The sequence below is a fragment of the Rhipicephalus sanguineus genome, chromosome 10 (genome assembly GCF_013339695.2).
Source record: "Rhipicephalus sanguineus isolate Rsan-2018 chromosome 10, BIME_Rsan_1.4, whole genome shotgun sequence".
Taxonomy (NCBI): Eukaryota; Metazoa; Arthropoda; class Arachnida; order Ixodida; family Ixodidae; genus Rhipicephalus; species Rhipicephalus sanguineus.
In genome coordinates, this window is record NC_051185.1 from 15,271,250 (window position 1) to 15,286,100 (window position 14,851).

The following is a 14,851-nucleotide window of genomic DNA, read 5'->3' on the forward strand; positions in this document are numbered from 1 at the left end:
TCAGAGGCAAAGTGCTCATTGTGATAAGCACTTTGCCTATTTATAGTTTACAGTCTGTAGATACAGCCCTATTGCCTTTCCTTTCTCCCGCGTTGGCATAAAGAAAACATGAACGTTTTATTGTAAAACTATTAAAGTAAGAAATTTCGCCCATGATTGCTATAATTGTCTCACTTTTTTTTTAAGCTGTTCCACATGTGTTTAGCAAATGTGAATCCATCTGAATTAACAGGTTTTGCTTATCTACTCAGGATTTTTGCTTTGTGAATCTGAAACAGAAAACGTTGTCAAGGCCCGTTCATTTATTTGACTTGGCAAATAACACTTGGTTGCTTAATCATTTATGTCTCTCCCTTTGAAATAGTACTAAGGTTTTTAGTCATGATGGTAGACAGAGTGCCAACGTGACCTAAGCAAAACATTTCTACCAAAACACAGATCAGTGTAATGACAGTGTAGCCATGAATTTCACACTCGGATCACTTGAGAGCTTTTTACCTCTTGCGTGTTTTTTGCAGGAAGCTGAAGAGTTAGAAGCTGAGTACAACAGGGCTGTCTTAGACCTGGGCAACAAGTCTTCCGCCAGCGGAGACATGAAGGACAGAGCTGAGAAGCTGCGGGAACGGGCCCGGAAGCTTGCGGAAGGTGTGAACACCAAGGCCCAGCAACTGCAAGGTCAGTCTCGCTTTGGGGGCATATTATTTTTTTTTCTTGTCAACATTGCAACCATGAGAGGACATAACCTCAATATTAGTATAAAGGCTGTTTGCTAGTTTCTTTCCACTGGCACGTCATGTTTAGTAATGCAATAGCGTTAAAGAGCTTGCTTCGCAGAATTCCAGCATGGGTGTTGGCATCAGTGGCTGTGAGAAAAAAATCTGCATTGTTTTTGAGCAGAAATTTGAGACAGATGCAAATGGTAATAAATAAAAATCTTCGGTTCGAGTGGGAATAGAACCCAGGCCTTCTGCATGGCAAGCAGGGGTTCAGCCACAGAGCCATGCCAGTGCTTGAATCTGCTTTGGGAAAAAACCCTATACGAATGTCGCGTAGTTTGAGGAGAGTCCTTAATGCATGTAATATTGCGTGGCAGAAGCCTAGAATTGCGCCACGTATCAAAACATCACATGTGAATTGTGCAACAAGTTTGTGGTTTAAAGGCCCACTAATTACAAAGCGCACAGGCATAATTAATCATCAGCAGCAACAGCATCAACAAAGTGTGCAGCTGCGCAGGTGCGCACGTTGGCCTACGGACGTGTAGGGGGTACTTCGCCTCTTCGCAAAAGAAAGAATTATGGCCTAGTGGGCACCGCGCAACTGTACTTGCAGTAGGAATTCTAGGATAGTTTGAAACAGCCGTTGTTACACACACAGACATTTCTTTCTTTGTGGCACGGTTGATGTGTCCACCGAGATGCGAAGCCAGGCTAGCGATTGAGAAGGCGATGCGAACGGGGCCCGATTACGCTGTCACGTTCTACTCTTGAAGGCGAACCTCAAGCCTCCTCCAAGTTTTAAACTGCATTAAGTTGCATTAAAAATGCAACTAATATTTTTTTTTTGCCACTATTGCAACCACGAGAGGACATAACCACGTATACACTCAAACCTCATTATAACGTAGTCGCATGTGACACAAAAATAAGTTTGTTATATCCGAAAATTCGTTATAAACATATATTTTTTACACTGTATATATGACAAGACTATTATTAATTTACTTCGTTATAACCAATAATTCGTTATATCAAGATTTGAGTAGTATAAAGACATCTTGCCAATGTCTTTCCACTTGCACATCGTGTTCATTTTTTTAACATTTGTGCAGGCATGGAGGATGAGTTTGACGAGAACGAGCAGCGGCTGAAGGACTACTCCGGCATCTTGGAGCAGCTCAATCAAGAGATGATGGGTCATCTGCAGCGCATTGATCAGCGGTCCACTTACTATCGCGAGTGCCAGAACTAATACTCTCGGGTAGCTGAGCCTCCCAGGGTGCGCCGCGTACAACGTCACACGCTGCGCTCTGGTTGGCTCTGTCGAAGCTCAGCATAAGGCAGCATAGTACTTGATTTCCAAAGAAAGATGCGGACGGAAAATGAGCTCTTTTTTTCCCGTCGACAGTGGTGCGGAAAAATCAGCAGTTTGCAAAATCACACTGATGTAGCTGCAAGAGTGTGTGCATTGAGACGTATCCATCTTTGCGTCTTATACATTGTATGCAAGGTAAATTATCGGATACTGAACTGGGCGCTTGTAGCCATTCGAACAAGCAGCTGCATTAAATTAATGGGGTGTTACATCATACGATCCTATTAATTCAAACGATAGATTCACATTGAAGTGTATTTGCATCATATTCTATAAGGAATGCGTGTTTCCCACTAGGTGCAGCAGTTGTGGTTCGCCCTTGGAAAAAAAAATGCTCGTTTTTTACTACTGGCAGCAGTTATTCAAGCAAATAGTACTTGTTCGCTTTCACCACGAGTACTGAGTGTTTGGATCACTGGAACAGTTGTGTGTGTCAACTGGTCTGCTAGACAAGTTAACGACTGAATACATCCTAAACACGAGGACACTGGTGTGTGTGTGTGAGCTCAGATTTCTTTGGAAGAGAGTGCGAAGGGCAAAAGGAAACCTGATCTGTCCCAAACCTCGGCTGCCTATTGTCAGAAGAAATTGCGCAGAACCAAGAAAATGCTGGAAATGCAGAAGGGCTGACCAAATCGGTGACAGCATATTTTTTTTTCTTTCTTCAGCTTGCTTTATGCGTAGAAAATAGCAGCAAAACTTACGCTCATTCAACCACCTGATTGATTGGTGATCTGTGTAAATTCTGCGAGTACCTGTTTTGTCGACGGTTTGTTTTCACTTAATTTACAATGTGGCAAAGTTTCCTGCGACGCCCGGACTGTTTATGACGACAGTCATCACGTGAATCCCAGAAAAAATATGTTTGTGGTAAATTAGTGAGGTGATGAAGTGTAGATCGCTTGCCTCTTTCTTTTGCTTAAAAGTTTTGTCATGCCAGGCCAATGATGAATCAAGGTAGTGCATATAGCCATTTAGATGTACTGATGTTCTCACTTTTTTGGAGTGATACAGCTCAGCTGTTATTTTTCTTTTAACTCACTGCCAATGAACTGAGTAAATCAGCTGCCCCAAGTACGAACAGCTTCCGGTGAGCACCAATTTATTGCCTTACTTCAAAGTGCCTACTCTGCTGTTTGCTAAGCATAAAGCAAACTCTAGCTGTCCATCTCACTTGTCATATATCTGTATTTAATGAAACAAACCAACCCACATAATCAAAATGTGTACTCATTATGGTGGAATGGAATGAAATGGAGAAAAAAAAAAGAAAAGAAAAAAATATATACCAGCATAGGTGCTTTGTGTGTTGTACGCAGTTGTATGTGTTGCGATGTGCAGAGTGTGCTGCCGTGAAAACCTGTGCATATTTGGAGAACTTTCCATTTTCTGGACCAGTGATCTTCGATGCAGTACCGGAGCAGTGCAATCTTCGTGTTTTCTTTGTTGTGCAACTCTTTGATTTGTTGAGGGGATATTGTCAACCTTATGGTAAGCTCAACCGGTTACATTTGAGCGACATGTTTTGCATTTGAGTAGTTCACTTAGGAGCACTCAGAGGCTCTCTCATTTTGTAGCCGGGGGCATAAGCGGGTGTTCCCAAAAGTGATGCCGAAAATTGAAGTATCTCCCAAAAGTGATCAACCGAGAATACATCACCAGAAGTGGCCAGTTTCGTCCATGCCGTGGTCTGGACTTGTACGACCATTTAAACGATGAGCAAATATCGTCATAAAAGAAAAAAGAAATATACCATATCTATCGCCATCAGTGCCTAGCTCAGTTCAGCGTTGTAATCAATAACGGTGGCCAATGTCCTGAGTGTTTTTTTTTTTTTTTTCACGTTTATGATGAAATGCATTTATCTTCCACAGCATGCCCGGTAATGTAATTTATAAATTGCAATTCTTCCCGCATACAAGCTATATTGAAAGTTTCAGGTGGTATCTGTTCCTTGCTGGCTATATTTCATAGAAGCTATTTGACTTGCTTCTTCCGAATGTACCCTGTTTGGCCCATTTACATCTAGCCACCCTGACGAGTCAATCAAACAATGAATTCAACAGAGCTGGTCGAGAAGGGTCTTTATACGAAGGATTACTGTTGTAAGCATTGGAGAAACTTTCTCGTGGACTGAGGATTGCAACACTGCAGTCGGCCAAAGCGCAAGAACACATTCTAAGTAGCATGCTGAAAGCTTTTCTGGATTTTGTGTGTTTAGTGCAGTGCCTTATAGATAAATGTTTTTTTTTTTTTCACAAAGGAGGGACCTTGCACGTGCCAGTACCACTGCCACTCACTTGCACATTGCTCATGTGTTTTTTTTCTTCGTCCATGCTGCACATGTATGTGCATGCTTGCAAGTGTTGGAGAACCCTCCATCATGTATATTTAATGCTTTAGTGTGCTTGTATATGTTCCGTCCTTTTTTATCTTTTTTGTACTTTATTGTTCTCTCTCTTGTCTGAGTGCCGTGCATCCTTAAAAAAAAGATAGTTGTGTGCACAGCAGTGCTAATTACTGCTATGTGCCACAATTTAGTGACTTGCCTCTTTCACCCTACACTGGTTAAAAAAAAAAGAAGAGTGCCTTTTGTTTGTTGACAACCCATATTTGTTGGAATAAAAGAATGTGTGCCAAAATTGTATGTATGGAAATCATTTCAACCTAACCTTAGTGGGCACTTCAAAGTCTAGGCCTTGCTTGATTGTCAGGACCATGGCCTCATGGCTGATGTGGAGTATGCATCTCATGTTCTAACTCTTTCTGGCAGTGGGAGTGAGGGGCTGCGGAGAGTGTAGCATGTAATTTTACCGTAGGATCGAGAGCCTTTGGTTGGCGCCTTCCCTGGCACTTGTTTTCGGGTTGCACCAGTGCGGCGTCTTCTTGTTTTCAGCGTTCGTCAGCATCCCCCGTATCCCAGCAAAAGGCCCATCTTGTGATCATCGAGACATGTGTTTGGCTTTAATAAAATTTTTCTGGTGTAACTTGCAAATTCACTCCATGACTGACCAGGGGTACAGCTGAAATAAGGATGCAGAAGAGGTACACAGCAACCACGTACGTAGCTCGTTTTTTTTGCACCAAACCCTAGTACAAGATAACCATGCAACTAAGCTGAGCAGTTCATTAATTGTTAGACCTCGTTGTGGGCTTGATATGGCTTGGCGAAAGCCTATGTAGTCTCCTGAGAGTCGGTGACGCTCTACTCAAAACGCACCGTGACGAAAAAATCCCTCCGCGCATGCGTACGCTAACAGCTGCGAGCGAGTGCAAAAAAAAAAAAAAAGAAAAGCATGCGCGCAGTTTCCCCTGATGCGTTCGCTTCACCGCAATAGACGTAGGAAAGCAGTCGAAAAAGTTGAGGCGCTTATCACCTCTGATACGACTCGGCTTTTGTCTGACATCATGCCAAATGTCGTTACGTGCGAGCTGCTGCAACGCGCGATCCGCAGCTAAAATGGCTACCAGGCAAAAAAATAAATAAATAAAAAAGGTGCCGCATTCGAGCAGTCGCCCTTCACCGCACGTACGCGACAGCAAGTTGGCTTCCTAGCAACACAGACCGTGGGAAAATTTTTTGGGCTGTTTTTGACGCCTTTGGAACGAAAAATGCGTATAGTAAAAGCTGTGACGTCAGAAAAAAGTTGAGCCTTATCATAGGTGATAAGGGCCTCATCTTTTTCGACCGGTTTTCGACGTTATATCGCGGTGAAGCACACGTTTCAGGGGAACCTTAGCTCGGAAGGGACTTGGTTAGGCCCGTCTTGCAAGGTGTGACGTCAGGCAAAAGTTGAGCCTTATCATAGGTGATAAGGGCCTCAACTTTTTCGACCGGTTTTCGACGTATGTATCGCGGTGAAGCAAACGTTCCAGGTATAGAGTATATGGAACCTTAGCTCGGAAGGGGTCCGTCTTGCAAGGTGTGACGTCAGACAAAAGTTGAGCCTTATATCATATAGGTGATAAGGGCCTCAACTTTTTCGCCCGCGTTTTGTAATGTATTGTTCTTGGAAATCTTGACTTTTTCGGTTTTTAGCTTCGTCGGAATTTGATAAAACTGATACCTTGAGCGTTTGTTGGTGAGGAGTTCACCGCAGTGGTGGCGAAATGCTATGAGCGCCTGATTCCGAAATGGTAGGTCGCTGGTTCGATTCCTATAGGGCCGGTCGGAAACACGCCGGCTTTGTCAATAGGTAAAGGTGTGTCCCTACCTGGTGCTCGGTTCTTTGGTGTATGACCTCGAACGGTGGCCCTATTAGGTCGTCGGAAGTCCTTCATTCACCACAGTGCGTTAGCGGAGCAACTGCCGTTGCTGTGGGAGGCAGAGAAATCTGCTTTAAAAAATTAAACTTTTTTTTGAATCAGTAGAAACAAACAACCGAACGTACGGCCTGTGTGATCATCCACTGCTCAGAAAAACCCGGAGGGTCAGCGTTGAGATTCGAACCTGGTACCGTCAGCACTGCAAGCTGACGCTCAACCATTCTGCCACTGCCGCTGCTGCTCATTCGCACACTTACTTTTACAGCATTCTTGACCGAAAGCTGTACTAAGCGTACAGATATCGGATAGCGCGAGTTTTTCTATTCTTTTTTTTTAAAGTTTGATGCCATTTTGATCAAGTAGATTTTCTGATCATTTCTGAACTTTGGAACTCTCATATTTTTCGGTTTTTCGAAGTTTTGTAGCATCTCGAAGAAACTGATTTTGGGTGCAGTTCTGACCAAAGTGGTAGCCTTTGGAAATCCCGTATTTTCCGAGTTCCAGAAGTTTTAAGATTTTAGATTTTTAGATTTTAGAAGCCGTTTACAGGAAAACAATGAAGGTAAAATGGTGCAGAGATGTACAAAAGACACATAAAGCAGTGTATACTTTCAACAAGTGTGCCCCTAAAAAGAACACAGTAAACAGAGACGTGCGCATTGCATAACTTTATTTTCTTACATGTCAGTGACACCGCTTTGTCGCTCAAAGAAGCGGGCAGCTACTCGTCAGGCAAGAAAGTGAGCCTTACTTTGAACATACAAGAAGGGACGGAAACCGGACTTTGGTTAACACCGAGACGTGCACAACACTGCACAGGTGGGCACACATATGCCACATGGTACAAAGGGCTAAAAAAATAACAATAAATTATACAATGCCTTTGCATATTCAACGCACACAGTTAAATGCACTGTTATCATGCCCAGTTTTTGTGTGCCGTACCCTTACCAAGCCCCAGAGGCGTGTTGTTCCATTTAAAGGGACTTAAGAGAGAAATCTATTCTTCAAAACCCTTATTTTCATTGATTTCATGACAAAAAGTTACCAAATAGCAGCGGCAATTAGTCAGCATAATGCCATGTTTGCGAATGCATTTTCTTGCATTTGAGCTGTTGTGGCCCATTAAAAGTTTCTAGAGCTTTATACAGGTTCAGTTATTGACACTTTTAGAATAGAATGTAGTCTACGTCTCTAATATAATTTACCTAGATCCTTACAGACCATGCCAAGATCCATGAAAACCACAGCGATCAATCCGATGCGGAAAATTCAAGACAGCCGCAGCCACCAAAATATTGCACTTGCATCTTTTCTGGCCAACCAAGCTTGCCATCATGGGAAATTGGAAAAGCATAATGTTCTAATATAGTTCAAGCTAGTCTTTTTATCCTCAAGTTACATATATAGTGAAATTCACAAGGAAATCAATGCAAGATAGAATGCAATCGGAACACACACTTTGCTAATGTGTCATTAGGTGGGACGAAAGGAATAGAGCATTGCTAACCAGGGTTTGTCTAACATGGCCCAAATTAAATTTGGCTACGATGTTCTGAATTCTACACTACTAGTTGATGTTGGCATGACTACTCTCATTCTTTAAACACTAAATCTTTCACTAGGTCTGCATCCTAAAAGTGAGGTGTGAAGGTGTGTTGTGTGTTTTAGCTCAAACCTACTACAATGCCTAACTAAGCCAGAAACGATACCTCATGTGCTGCAGTTTGCTAAGAAAATGTTGCATATACTTTAATCCTCAGGGAGGCCACAACATTTTTTTTAATGATCCCGTCACAGCTGAAACCGCAAGCAAGAAAACGAGCATATTCGATAACATTTGGGCACCATGCAAGAACTTCAAAACATGAACACATCATGCCTTCTGTACTAAAAATAAAGTGCCGTGACAACTGCATGACCAAGACGAGATATGAAGCAAGGGCCACAAGGAATGCATTTTCAGCGTACATCCGGCATGGCACTGCCTTATGAGATATCCACATTACACTGCACGACCACCCTGTAATTGTAATCGAAACACGTGCAAAGCATTTTACCTACCGCATTTCAGCCGCAATTACAGTGCAGTGTGAGTTATATGGACGGGTAGGTTGCGAATAGGTCGGTAGTGCAGTCCAGAATATTTTTTTAAAACTATTGTTTTCTCTCATTGGAAATAAAATGAAAGTCATACTTTTGTATTTTCAACTTCATGCAAGGACCACAGCACTGATTCGTCGGTGTGACACTGTGAATGTCATAGCTTCTGTTTATGTGTGTGCGTGTGTACATGCATGCGTGTGTGTATGCGTGTACAGTAAAAGTTACTGAAACTTGCTACATTCTGTCTTTGGTTCTTTCAGAGTATTGCAATGTAGTCCATATTCGTCAATACAAATTTCACAGGGGCCGTAAGTTAGCTGGTGTGATAGTTGTAAGGTGGCACTAGTATCACCTATCTTTCACCGTTATGTCCTTTAGGTGTACCAAACTTCTCAGGTTCGGGCAGCTTCTTTACTGTTACGAAGCAGTAATTCAATAATACAACTCAACTTATTCTACTCTTTAGTGTCCCTTTAACCATTTGTACAGGGCCCACTTTAACCACAATGTGGCCCTGCCTGATGTAAGGGAGCAAGAGATGACGAACATAAAGACAAGAGCTGGCATTCGAGCAAGAAAACACAAGTGCACAGACGTTTGTTAGCACACAGAGAACTTGTTCCCAAACATCTTTTTTTAAACACTTAAATGCACCATCATTATGAACACACAGTTTGTGAATCTCGGTAGAAACACTGAGCTGTTTGTTACGTGGGAATGCCGGCGTTCTGTTTCAGAAATGCACAAGCTGTAACACGCGCTACAAAGCACCCACGTTGGAGAAGGCAAAGCAGTCAATGCCAACCATCTTCGTGCACAATGCTGAACTTCAAGGAAGGATCGCTCAAAGGAGTAATGACACTCATTTTACAACTCATTAAAAAAAATTTAACGAGCACATTTCACATGTTTAGTAGGTAAGATGATAAGGAAACGCAACATTTTAATTCTGATAATAAAGTTTAGTTTGGAGCACTGAACCTCGCGTCATCGGTATCGTGGCATTGCGACAAACAGAAAAAGTTGCATTGCATAGCGATAAGGGCAAGTGTGATGCTTATAAATATAAACATAAGTAACAAGAGAAAATACTATGTGCACTTCTTCAGGCTACAGTCGTGTCTGGTAGCAGCAGCGATCAAATATGGAGCTAGTCGATTTGTGTCACAACTACATGATGCATTTGACTCCTGGATACCAGAAACAAAAACTGGTTTGCAGAAGTAATTACTACAGCAAATAATTGAGAACAACATGATCCTTGCCCTTTATTTTTATGTTTTAAGGACTTGGAAGGCATGAGCCTTCATTTACTAAGGCAAAAGAAAAAAAAGTCGAAAACGTGTCAGTACTCCGTCAAGCAAAAGCTGCAGCTTAGGCTAGCCCAGATTTCCCGCTTTTAATTATGCATGACATTAAGAAATGTTCTAGTTAGGCAACCACTTGAATGTGCTGAATAAAATTTGTTACCCTTAAAAGAAAGATTTTTTGTTGCAGCATTAAGCATATCTCTGTCTTTTGTTTAGAAAGTAAAAGTGTTCTAATCAGCAAAGACAACAAATCTCAAGAAAATTTCAGATGGCCAGTTTATGACTTACTAAACAGCACAGCAAATACAGCTGGGGTAGTTCTGTAAAGTGCCACGTTCACCATTTACAGAGCACAAAAATGGAATTTTGTCATTTACAAATTGATATGCTTGTTTACGGTGCTTCTGCAATGGTCACTTTTTCAGAATACCAAGTTAGCTTAAAATTGCACGTAGTCCAGCAGATTTGCCCCGTCTAAAAAAAGATTCCTCTGTAAAATAGAAGTTACGGAATCATGACGTTCACTTCCTTTATAGACCTATAGCGTTGTAAAAAACCCTTTTATTCATGCCGTTATTTCCTGCAAACCTTTCGGAGGTCTATGTGAAAAATCTAAGACCACCAGTTCTTAGAATATGGCTTTTCTCGTTAGACTTGACAAATACAGTAAGTTGCTGCTTCAGTTGTTGCCCAACAAGAACATTTCTGCATTTCATGGCTACCTAAAGAAAAGAAAACCAGAGCTGGCCTTGACAAGCTACATCTTTTCCTCACCCTTCTGAGTTCGTAGCATGCTGTATCAACAGTCAATTATCCCACGAGAACAGACACAACATGAGGACTTGCATGAAGTTTGCCGCCTAAATGGCACAGCTTACGTTGGAATGAGTTGCAGAAAAGAAGTATGCGTGACGATCTAGCCGAGAATGTAACAGAGAGACACGTTAGACACACAAATATACAAACTATCTCGAATCCCAATAAAAGCATTGTATTTAAATAAAAAGTGACCCGTTGGCTTCCAAGGTGCAAACAACCGGTATGAATCAAACCATCACTCAGTGCACTACTGCTATGGATCACTACATCAAAGTTAGTGCCTTCTGTTTACAGTGGTCGTGCTATTCCTGTGTTGAATTCGCTTTAGCCTCACTACAGTGGCGATTTCCACAGCAATATCGACTGAACACTCCTAAATCACACATAGCATCAGCTATCTTTAAGTCTTCTATGAACTAATCCCACTGTGACGGTATAATATGTGCAGTGCAACGCTTACAGATGTTGCAACATCATCATGCTATGCCTAATATAACATGACCAATGCCGAAGTGCAGCCATATAACTTCAAACTACCAGAGTGCAGTCATCATGTCAAAACGAAAAGCGGCTAATGCTAAAAAACGTGTTTTGGTGCCTCACCCAACCACAAAATGAACACGTCGGGTTGAAATTTGCTTTCTACGTGAAAAAAACTATGATGTTTTACGATGTAAATATCTTCCAGGAAATAAAGTGCGAACAACTGAAAATAAATGCGCACCCATCTCCATACCCTGCCATCCATAAGGAAAGATAAGTGTTCGCGTTTCTCAAATATGTCAGTTTTACGACACAATACACATACTCAACAAGCACCTAAACGCTGCTCCTTTAAGAAATTAAAACATTTATATATATATATATAAATATATACAACAGACGGGGCATCATCTGAAGAAAAGTGACCACCAGTTTCAAACCACAGTGCAAAGTATCCTTACAATAATAAGACTACTGGCATCTTTTAGCATGCAATAATCTCGCACAGTACGCAAGTACTGAGCGTGGCGTCAATAAGGGGGCCATGTGGTATCATGCCTTAGTACACTGATTCATCCACCGCGTCAAACCGTGCCTTGTTTTCTGCCGTCATTAACTAAAAAAAAGTAGGTTTTTAATGACATGCAAAAGCAATTTTTCCTTAAAGAAGCCAAATACTTTGTCCAACTAAACCACTCCAGGGACTGTGTTCGTTGGACCAAACAAAGTTCATTCATTAGAAACGCAAAACACACGTTGTTGACAGTTAAACAAAAAAAAAATACAGCACATCTTTACCATCGCTTTGCCTCTGTTGACAAGGCCTACACTGTGCACCCTTATTAATGCAACCAACATCCAGTACTGCCAAGTCTGCACTAGGCATGCGGAACCACTACAAATGCTTGAAAATGAACTCACAACCTCGACAGGATTACCAGCAGGTTCGCGCTCTTTGCTGGGTGACTCTTATACGAAAAATTAAGACGAGAAACAAAAACCCCCAAAAAAGTGCGAGCTTTGTGTTGTGCACGGTGGTTGTTTAAAATAATAATTAAAAAAATGCCACGCATCAGAGTCTTGTATACAAACAACACCGATAAAACATGAGGCGTAAGCACACGCTAGAGTGGTGTAAAGACCATTTGCAAATTATCTTTTACAGTGATCTTGGCACTAACTTGTGTCATCTGGAATGCACCGGTACACTATACAAAAGGTGGTGTCGTACGTGTGCTGTAAGTTCCGAGCACACGGCTGGCTTTGCATGCATGCATGAATCAACGACTTAAAGGTGCCCTCCAACATTTTTCTGAGTTATCGCACAATGACCTAAACATTTGACACGATTGCCTAGTGAATTTTTAGACTCCATCAAGTATAAGTGTAGTTACTGTGCAAAACGAGCACTTGCTCCCTCCTGTCAACACCACAAGCACAAGTTAGTTCGCCACACGTCATTGCTTTGAACATTTTCTTTTTTTTTTTTGTCTTGAACCATAATGGCCGCTACTTCGGGCCATCACGTATGCGGCAGTGGCACCTGTGTGACACAGCATATGGACTCTGAGATTTTCCACTGCTACGCCGCTCATAAAATCAGTGAACACCTGCCGCGTAGTTGATGACGGCATTGCCGAGGAAAGAGCAAGCGGTGTTTGGCTGTTTTCGATGCGGAATTGTAAATTCCCTGCTGCATGCAGTGCAATAATATTTGGCTCACATGTTCACGCGAGCCTTGACTACAGATGAGCAGTGTTTTCCGCCTACTTTCAAAAAGTGTTGCAGGGCCCCTTTAAGTAAACCCAGAGCTCAGCCCTTTGGCTGTACACGCGAATGCCTCAAGTGTCCTGCGACACGATACGGGAGGCGAAGAAAAGCAAAAACAACGGCAGGTATTTGATATGAGCCACGGAACAGCTATGAAGCTGTCGCAAACTGGCAAGGAGCTTGGCATAGCGAGTTGAATGCGATCTTGTCGCGGAATAAGACGGCAAGAAGCGACTGACGACTGAGCAACAACATGTCAACGCGCAGCATCGAGCGAAAATGTGGAGCTGCAGCTGCTCCGCAACGTTGAGGTGGTTCCGCGAACACCTGCGGCTCGCAGATGTGCAGCGTGGTCTCACTTGGAGCACTAAACGGAAATATTGAATCAGCTCAGTCTGGGAGACTGTTTTCTCATAATTCTTGTTCTCTTCCTATCCAAATGTGCATGAGATACAGAAGATCTGTCTTCTGAGCATTGCCGAGCTGACTTAATCTTTGTTGCCATTGAATAAAGAAAGCAAAATTCTAGTGCCATTTAGAGCCGATCTTCATATTTAAAGTGGGTCAATTTCTTCAACAGAAAGTATCAAAAGATCTTCTTGTATGCTGACAACACAAACTTTACGGCCAAATAGAATAAGCGCATTATTTCAAAATGTTGCAGCAAGATGTAAATCATGTAACTCAGTGGCGTGCTTCTAACATATTGCAAATTTTAATTAGACTAAGATACCATTTGCCTCGCTTACCCAAAAAATGACTCCTATATAATACGTTTATACACTTGGGGAACATTCTTTTGAAAAGAGCTAATTGTACACGCGACTTGGGAATATTGTGCAACTTCCGACTAACTTTCCAAGGACACGTCTCAACCGTTGTAAATGCAAGAATGACAGAAATGACGGATTGCTAACTGCATTTTCCTTTTGGTGCCGATTTCACAAAAGAAAAGGACGTTTTGTAGCAATTTCTGTGGATTCTGGCTGCAGAATCGGGGTGCTGCCCTGTGATGTCACAAAAAAGGACTGTGTCTCTAGTTCAGGCATGAAAAATTAAAAAAAAAAAAAAATTAAAAATCAGCTTTCCAATTGCAATTTCTTCAACAATGAGGTTTCTCTTTTTTCGAACAGACCAGTCTGGCCTGATTAGGTGTTTTTCTTCTTAAGTGCGTAGCTGTGTATTCACGTAACATGCCCAATCCTTCATCCAGATGTGGCAATTTGTACAGGATCATTCAACTTGTGCTTGTACTGTGCCTTCTTCGCACCATGTGTACCTCTAAATGTGTACAATCACAGCGCTGTCACCGAGTTTGGCAAAGCGCATGTTTGCAGACGCAAACAAAGACACACCTCCCTGCTTGTGCATGATACAGACTACTAAGGCTCATTCACACCGGCAACTCGCAGAGGCCATGCAAATGAGTATGTCACAAAGAAAGTGTTTTCAATGACCACTTTGCTCGAAAAGTGAGTTTTGGGCCAGTCACTCGCTGCCTAAATTTTTAGTCCTGTGATTGCACCTGCAAACGTACCAAACCAATCAGCACAGCAAGGGTAGGATGTCTGCGTATGCAAACACTTACTTCACGAGGCGAAAGGGTGAGATCGTGCGACCATTGTGCTTTCCAAACATTTGCTCGCTGTCTCGCGATTCATCAAATGCCACCTTTCCGTCAGCAAACGTCAGCGCAGCAGGGTGGGACACATTGCCAAGCGAAACGCGGGATGTTTGCAAAGCGAGTTGTTTGCGTAATCCTACCCTAGATGTGAACCAGATCCACATAGACATTTATGTGCTACAATGAGCAGGTCATGAGAGGGATAATCGACAACCACCCATTTGTCCACGAAGCCACAAGGAAATCTGAACGGATTTCTCAGAAAGGAAAGCTTCTTCGTGAAAGAAAGGAAGAAAGGACAGCTTTAAGTTGGTGACCAATTCACTCTCGCCCCGCCAAGTGGTTAGTTCAATTGCTAGAGCGACCACCCTGGAAAGGC

At 42.3% G+C, this 14,851-nt stretch overlaps 1 protein-coding gene across 2 annotated transcripts in view; it reads left to right on the forward strand.

Annotated features, from left to right (window-relative positions):
- The window catches only part of LOC119407103 (laminin subunit beta-1), a 55,763-nt gene extending 51,024 nt beyond the window's left edge, over positions 1 to 4,739 (forward strand). For both annotated transcript variants that reach the window (XM_037673951.2, XM_037673954.2), the window contains 2 exons: positions 519 to 675; positions 1,832 to 4,739. In XM_037673951.2, coding sequence (XP_037529879.1) covers positions 519 to 675; positions 1,832 to 1,971 — 297 coding nt within the window. In that variant the 3' untranslated portion in view covers positions 1,972 to 4,739. The remainder of the gene's footprint in view (positions 1 to 518; positions 676 to 1,831) is intronic.
- The last annotated feature ends 10,112 nt before the right edge of the window (positions 4,740 to 14,851 follow it).